The sequence below is a fragment of the Chiloscyllium plagiosum genome, chromosome 4, assembly GCF_004010195.1.
Source record: "Chiloscyllium plagiosum isolate BGI_BamShark_2017 chromosome 4, ASM401019v2, whole genome shotgun sequence".
Classification (NCBI taxonomy): domain Eukaryota; kingdom Metazoa; phylum Chordata; class Chondrichthyes; order Orectolobiformes; family Hemiscylliidae; genus Chiloscyllium; species Chiloscyllium plagiosum.
The window spans coordinates 92660801-92669500 of NC_057713.1; the positions used below are offsets into that span (position 1 = coordinate 92660801).

Below are 8700 nucleotides of genomic sequence, written 5' to 3' on the forward strand. Positions count from 1 at the left end.
AGGAGATAGGACCCGTGGACACAGCCTTAGAATTAGAGTGGGTAAATTCAGAACAGAAATGCGGAGACATTTCTTCAGCCAGAGAGTGGCGGGCCTGTGGAATTCATTGCCGCAGAGTGCAGTGGAGGCCGGGATGCTAAATGTCTTCAAGGCAGAGATTGATAAATTCTTGATGTCACAAGGAATTAAGGGCTACGGAGAGAATGCGGGTAAGTGGAGTTGAAATGCCCATCAGCCACGACTGAATGGTGGAGTGGACTGAATGGGCCGAATGGCCTTACTTCCACTCCTATGTCTTATGGTCTTATTTCTCAATCTCAGGTTCAAAAGGTACAATTAACCTATCGTCAATTACTATTTATGCTGAATACTCCTATTTGTTTTGTTATTTCACTTCTGAAAGGTCTGGCTTTAATGTTTAGACTATACCCTGTGGTCCGTGTTGGATTCAATGGTCTGTTTGACTATGGAGTCTGTTTATTATTGGTACTCACTGTGCTTAATTGCTTAAACCAGGGTGTGGACTCTGAGAAAAGTAAACAAAGCTGTAGAAAAAGTTGGAATGCAGAGCTAGAATCATATAAAAGACATATAAAGCACTGCATAAAATACTGAATAAAGTTGCTACAATCATGGAAACTAATCTCATCTCCACATAGAACTGGGATATATGAAACACAACATTCTTAAACTTCTAACCAGTGAAAACAGTTGCTTTTGACAATTGCATTCAAATCATCCATCAATCTTCTAATCCTAGAACCATTGTGCTTCTGTTCCAAGTGACAAAAGGATAGTGGCAAAATATACCCAATTTAATGACTTTCCAAAAGTTGTTCCATTTCTTACCTCTGCCTATTCTAAGTTTCAATCTAACATCAGTTTACTGATTCAGTAAAACATTAACTACTATAATGTGGGATACAGGCTAAGGCTGGAATAAGGAAGGCTAAGAACAAGCAATAGGAAAGGATGGAAGACTGCAGTAAAAGAAACATATCAATACCAAAAGATTAATGAAGGATGTAGTGGCATCCACATGGAACAAGTAGGGTAAACTGTTCGCTGAAGCAAAAGGAATGGCAGAGGTACTAAATGCGTGCTTTGCTTCTGTCATTACCGGATTAGGAAAATGGTGACAATGATCCAGTTGAAAATGTGGGTGTTGAGCAACTGAGCAGTTGTGCTGCCATAGTGATCAATAAATAAGCGGACAAAAAGTTGGCAAATGAAGTACAATGTGGGAAAATGTGAAGCGTTCATTTTGGAAGAGAGAATAAAAGAACAATATTATTTAAATATAGAAAAACTGTAGAAAGCTGCAACACAAAGGGATTTGAGGTACTAGTGCACAAAATACAGGAAGCTAGCACGCAGGTGCAGCAGGTTATCAAGAAGATGAATGGAATGCTGGCCCTTATTTCAAGGGAGTTGGAATATAATAGTAGGGAAATTTTACTGCAACAGGCACTGGTGAGACTATATCTGGAGCATTATGGGCAGTTTTGGTCCACTTATTTAAGGAAAGATATCATTTCACAGGAGGCAACTCAGAGAAGATTCCCTCGAAGGATCCCTCTGATGGAGGGATTATCTTATGAGCAAAGGTTAAACAGGTTGAAACTTTACTCACTCTTTGCTTCCTCACTCTCCATGGGAGTTATACCAGAAGATTAGGAGGCGGCGAATGTTGTTCCTCTTTTCAAGAAGGGTAATAGGGAAATACCTGGCAATTACAGACCAGTCAGTCTTATGTCTGTGGTCAGCAAGGTTTTGGAAAGAATTCTGAGGGATAGGATTTATGACTATTTGAAAAAGCATAGCGTGATTAAAGTGAGTCAGCATGGCTTTGTGAGGGGCAGGTCATGCCTCACAAATATTATTGAGTTCTTTGAGGAGGTGACAAGACAGGTTGACAAAGGTCGAACATTGGATGTGATGTATATGGACTTCAGCAAGGCATTTGATAAGGTTCCCCATGGTAGGCTCATTCAAAGTCAGGAGGTATGGGATACAGGGAGATTTGGCTGACTGGATTGAGAATTGGTTGGCTGACAAAAGGCAGAGAGTGATTGTAGATGGAAAGTATTCTGCCTGGAGGTCAGTGTTGAGTGGTGTGCCGCAGGGCTCTGTTCTTGGGCCTCTGCTCTTTGTAGTTTTTATAAATGACTTGGATGAGGAGGTTGAGGAGTGGGTTAGTAAATTTGCAGATGACACAAAGGTTGGACGTACCATTGATAGTATCGAGGTTTATTGCAGGCTGCTGCGCAACATAGACAGGATGCAGAGCTGGGCTGAGAAATGGCAGATGGAGTTCAACCTGGATAAATGCGAAGTAATGCATTTTGGAAGGTTGAACTGGAATGCTGAATATTGGATAAAAGACAGGATTCTTGGCAGTGTGGAGGAACAGAGGGATCTTAGTGTTCAAGTACATAGATGCCTCAAAGTTGCCACCCAAGTGGCTAGGGTTGTAAAGGAAGCATATGGTGTTTTGGCTTTCATTAACAGGGGGATCAAGTTTAACAGCTGCAAGGTTTTGCTACAGCTCTACAAGTCCCTAGTGAGACCACACTTGGAATATTGTGTCCAGTTCTGGTCGCCCCACTATAGGAAAGGTACAGAGGCTTTGGAAAGGGTGCAAAGAAGGTTTACCAGGATGCTGCCTGGACTAGGTGGCTTGCCTTATGAAGAGAGGTTGACCAAGTGCAGACTTTTCTCTCTGGAGAGAAGGAGGAAGAAAGGTGACCTGATCAAGGTGTACAAGGTAATGAGAGGCATGGATAGAGTCAATAGCCTGAGACTTTTCCCCAGGACAGGACTGACTGGCACAAGGGGTCATGGTTTTATGATATTAGGAGAAAAGTATAGAGGGGACGTCAGAGGAAGGTTCTTTATGCAGAGAGTTGTGAATGCATGCGGTGGTGGTGGAAGCAGAGTCATTAGGGACATTTAAGCGACTGCTGTACATGCACATGGATAGCAGTGAATTGAGGGGTGCGTAGGTTAAGTTATTTTATTTCACATTAGGATTAATCCTCAGTGCAACATCATGGGTTAAACGACCTGTTCTGTGCTGTACTTTTCTATGTACTATGTTCCAAGAATGAGATGTGAACTCATTGAAACATGTACAATTTTTAAGGGGCTTGACAGGGTAAATGTTGAGAGGATGTTTCCCCTCATGGACAAGTCTAGGACTAGAGGGCATAGTTTCAGACTAAAGGAGCACCAATTTAAGGCTGAGATTAGGAGGAACTCCTTATCGGAGGGTTGAGTCTTTGGAACTCATTGCCACAGAGATTTTTTTGGCCAGAGTTCTTGTGTATATTTAAGGCTGAACTAGGTAGATTCTTGATCTGTAGAGGAATCAAGAGTTACGGAAAAAGGGCAGGAGATGAACATTAAGAATGTCAGATCAGCCATGATCCTATTGAATGGCGGACCAGACTTGATGAGCTGAATGGCCTATTCCTGTTCCTACTTCTTATATTCCTATGGTATAAAGTAGAGGCACAAAAAAGCCTGGCAACACACCAGATTTAGTAATCATCAGATCCAGATGGGCCATATCCTAGATTGCTGACAAGGGTATGGGAGCAAATTGCAGAGCTGCTGACACAAATTTTCTAGGCCTCTCTGAACACAGGACGAGTCCTGGGGGACTAGGGAACTGCAAATGTGACACCATTGTTTAAGAAAGGGGCAAAAGATGACCCAGGTAACTACAGACCTGCAAGCTTGACGTCAATAGTAGGAAAACTGATGGAGGCTATAATACAAGATAAAGTAAATATACACACTACAGAGAAAAATATGTTAATATAAGACAGTCAGCATGGCTTTGTCAAGGGCAGGTCATGTCTGACAAATGTGACTGAGTTCTTTGACAAAATGTTAACAGGCAGTGGATGAGGTTAGTACTGTATGTTTGGACTTCCAAAAAACATTTGATACTGTGCAACATGACAAATTAAAAGTGTCTGAGATTAACAGGCTCTTGACAGCATGGTTTAGAGTTGTCAAAAATATAGGAAAGAGAGGATAGGTACAGATGGGCATTTCTCAGATTGGAGACAAGTTGAAAGTGATGTTTCCCAGGGCTCAATGCTTTTACTGATTTATATAAATGATTTGGAGATGGGTGTTAAGGGCAAAGTCTAAATTTGCAAATGATACTAAACTAGGGGGGATAGTGGATTGTAAGAATGATAGTGAGTTTTGCAAATTGTGAGAATGATGCTGAGCGACTTCAGAGGACATTGATAAGTTGGCCAAATTGGCAGACACCTGGTAAATGAATTTCAATGCAGAAAAATCTGAGTTAGTGCATTTTGGTTGAAGAAAGACAATACAGGTTCCATGGTACACCTTTGAGGTGAGTACAAGATCAAACGGACTTCGGGTTCACATGCATAATTCTCTGAAGGTGGCTGGGAAATGAAAACAGTTGTTTAAAAGATTTATAGGATCCTTGGGTTTATAAATAAAGGCATAGAGTATAAAAGCAAGGAGGTGATGCTACTCCTCTACAAATTGTTGTTCAGGCCATATTTAGAGTATTGTTTTCACTTATTAAGAAAAGATATTAAAGCATGGGAGAGACAATAAAGGAGATTTACTAAAATGATATCAGGAATGAGAGATTTTAGACACATGGAAAGATTACAGAAACTGGGTTTATTCTCCTTGGAGCAGAGAAAACTAAGGGTGACCTTACTGAGGTGTTCAAAATTGTGAACAATTTTAACAGGGTAAAGAAGGATATTCTGTTTCTGCTAGTAACTAGTGTCACAATTTCAAGACTATCAGCAAGATAGGCTAGGTGTGACATGAGTAGAAATTTCTTTACACAGAGAGTTGTTTGGATTTGGAATGCGCTGCCTGGGAGAGTAACAGAGGCAGATTCCACACAACGTTTCAAAAGAGAGTTGGATATATATTTGAAAATGATTAATTTAGACGGCTGCAGAGATAGGGCTGGAGAATGTGATTAGCTGGATAGCTATTTCGGGAGTGAATACAAATGTGATGGGTCAAATGGCCTCCTTCTGTAATGTAAAGTGCTATGATTCCATGCTAGGGTAAAGGCTCGTCCAATGTTTTATACTGAAGGGCCACCAATACACTATATTTCCAAGGTGAATGAAAATGGCTTTGTGTAACTAGTACAATTACTGCAAGAAAATTAGTTAACCAGGACCAAAAAGTACCCAATGAAATTATTTCACAGCAACATCAAAGTGATTACAGAAGTTTAGACACAATGTGGAACATTCTAACTATTTCAAGATAAATGCAAGGAGACTTTTTTTTAATACATGACAACTTTTAACAACCTTGATTTTTGGCATCATTGTCTAACAAAAATTAAAAATAGAAACAAAAGCACTCTTTAAAACAGTGCACTCCACATTTTTTCGGTGATAACAGTTAGCAACAGTGCTTACCATTTATTTTAAACATACATCCTTTCAGTTAAGTTAGCATAAAAAGTTATTTTTAATCAACACATTAAACATGTGCATCTCACAAGCGTGCAACTTATTTTGGTGGCACATGTTGTTGAACTATCTGCATAAAGAAAATAGTGCATTTTGCTAGTACCTTTCAAATTTTCGGGATGTACTAAAGTGTCGTCACCATTACAATATAGGAAATATGGCAGAAAGTTTGTCCATGTGGAGATCCCACAAACAGTAATGGCATGATGACCAGATAACTTGTTTTTAGAGTCACAGAATCGCTAAGTTTGGAAGCAAGCCGTTCAGTCCACTGACCCTCCAAAGAACATCCCACACAGACCCACCCCTCTACCCTAACCCTGTAACCCCCCCAATCCATCTAGCCTACTCATCCCTGGATACTATGCACAATTTAACCTGGCCAATCCACCTATTCTGCACATCTTTGGACTATGGAGCAAACTGGAGCTTCTGGAGGAAGCCCACGCAGACACAGGGAGAAGGTACAAGCTCCACACAGACAGTCACCTCAGGCTGGAATCAAACCCAGGTCACCGGTGCTGTGAGGCAGCACTCAGTGATAACCACTGAGTCACCATGCTGTGATGCTATTTGAGAGATTAGTATTGACCAACTGGTTTGAAGTTGCTTGCTTTTCATCAAAATAATGTTGTGGGATTTTTACATCCACTTAATAGGGTTTTGGTTTAACACCCCAACCAAAAGATGTGCTGCCTGATTTCCGCTTCCCTCCCCCCACCTCCTCCCCCACCCCATACCAAAATAAAGTGTCAGTCTAGATTTTGTGCTCAATACTTGGAGTTGAAGTTGAACCTATGAACTTCTAACTCCAAAGCAAGCGTGGGCCATGATCGACATGCAAACTGTGGTCATGGTTGAATGATTTTCTGCCTGCAATCTACAATGAACTCAAACAGCATGTAAAGAATGCATGATAATTGCAGAATCTGGATATTGCAGCTAATGGCTTCTGCATTAATTTATACCCTACAAATAGAAGTATTAAGTAATCTTGTAATAGATTCTCATTAAAGTTACAAGGTCCACTTATGTGGCAATGAGAATCTGCAAATGGTACAAGATGGGATTAGGGAAAGAAAAATTATTTTAATTTAAAAATCTCCAAGAGCATTTTACTTGCAATGGCTTCTCACATCATGGTAAAACATGTGAACAGAGGAGTCTTTTTTTGAAGATGGAGACATTTGAAATTAGGCTTACTTTGCTCTCATGTTGTTTTCTGGTAACAGTGGAATCTCCAGCACCTTGGTGTTATTGATAATGTTTTCGTGGCTGCTTGTGGAAACTGTCTTCCCAGTGATTCGATGGACCTGGTAGAAAGCATGGGGTCGCAACAGGCGATCGTCTGCTGTCCCGATGAACAGCTGTAGAGTAAGTGGTTCACTTTCCATATAACCATGGAGCTGGCAATAAAACCGAAAGAGTCTCTGTTTGATATTATATAACACACAGCATTAAATACCTTTTTATATATATATATAAACTGAAGCCAAAACCAGGCAAGAAAATTATTGACAGCTGCTAAATATGTTACATACTTCAGTAATCACAACATAAAAAAGTGTATTTAGTTCATTTCTCATTAGAGTAAATTTTGCCAAACATGATTAATTTATAGTTCCAGACACTTCTTTGAGGCTGCTGTGGTGTTGTTTCTCAAAGGTCCACAAAAGAAACACAAAGACTGGTTTCACAAATCTTTTCAAAAGATGCTCCTCCAACAATCTCATTCTTGTCTATTACTTCCAACATGCAACATGTATAAAACTGCTGGACACCTGATTAAGGCACTTAAAATTATCATTTGGTAGTACTCTCACCACTGAGTCAGAAGGTTATGGTTCAAGTCCTGATCCTAGAATTGAGCACACCAATCCAGGTTGGCATCCCAAGTGCAGCACCAAGGGAGCAGGAGAGTGTCAGAGATACTGTCATTTCAATAGGATGTTAAACCAAAGTCATGTATGCCAAGCAGGTAAATGCAAAAGATCCATGGCAGTATTTCAATGAAGAGGAGGGGAAGTCCTTGCCAACAGACTTAATTTCATCAAAACATATTATTTAATTCTTAAACTGTGAGAGCTTGCTGCACATAACTTGGCTGCCACATTTCCTACATTCTGACTTTAAAAGGTACTGCATTGACAGTAAAACACTATGGGATATCTGCTGATAATGAAAGGCACTACAGAGGAACCTTGATTATCCAAATATCAATTATCCGAATTTCGAATTATCCGAAGAAGATCTCAAGGTCTGGCAAAATTGTTACATCAAAGGAGGTAAGTGTATTTGGATTACCTGTACTGAAGAACATGTGAAAACGCTGGCAAAAACGAAGAAACACAAGTACCTCAAGCATCAGCGGCTGGATATCTTTTAGGTAAGGGTTAGTTACACAGACCTTTGCAAAAGTAAGTGCTTTACAGTGTAGTCCCGTCACTTTAGCAGGCCGTCCATGAAAAGATGGCCGAGAAAGTAAACTCATGCGCGAGGCAGTGCTTCTGCCTTTCTGAGATAAAGGAGCACAAAGCGAGTCGCATGTCAATTTTCTCTGTTCTTTTATAAGTTCTCTGTGAACATCAGCCTGTAGAAGTTTCACACCTTTTTAAAAATACATGAGAAAAATGGCTAAGAAAGTAAACGCATGCGCAAGATGGTGCTTTTGTCTTTCTATCGCGACACTGATTTCATGGAAACTGACAAATGCTCTTGTGATCATAGAAGCTGTTCGGGACCTTGCTTAATGTTGGGATTTTACATAATTTTGCGATCGTAAGGGTTTAGTTCTTCCCAGTTTAACCTACAATTTGCAGAATGCAAAGATTAGTTTGTTTATTTAGCAGACTCATCAAAATTATAGATTTAAACAAACTCTCTGAGGTAGGGCACAGCATTAAATCAGTACACCTTCCCTTGTTTAAGGTCAAATTGATTATCCAAATACGAACGAAGTAGTGCCCGCCCATCCCGTTCGAATAATCGAGGTTCCTCTGTATAGTGTCATAGAGGTGTACAGCATGGAAACAGACCCTTCGGTCCAACCCGTCCATGCCGACCAGATATCCCAACCCAATCTAGTCCCACCTGCCAGCACCTGGCCTATATCCCTCCAAGCCCTTCCTATTCATATACCCATCCAAATGCCACTTAAATGTTGCAATTGTACCAGCCTCCACCACATCCTCTGGCA

The 8700-nt window shown here is 40.4% G+C and overlaps 1 protein-coding gene across 1 annotated transcript in view; it reads right to left on the bottom strand.

The window, feature by feature from the left end:
* Window positions 1-6907, bottom strand: part of nfatc1 (nuclear factor of activated T cells 1) — a 204862-nt gene extending 197955 nt beyond the window's left edge. Inside the window, exon 1 of the mRNA XM_043688615.1 lies at window positions 6708-6907. Within this exon, the coding sequence (XP_043544550.1) occupies window positions 6708-6898 (191 nt within the window). The 5' untranslated portion in view covers window positions 6899-6907. The remainder of the gene's footprint in view (window positions 1-6707) is intronic.
* Window positions 6908-8700: the final 1793 nt, after the last annotated feature.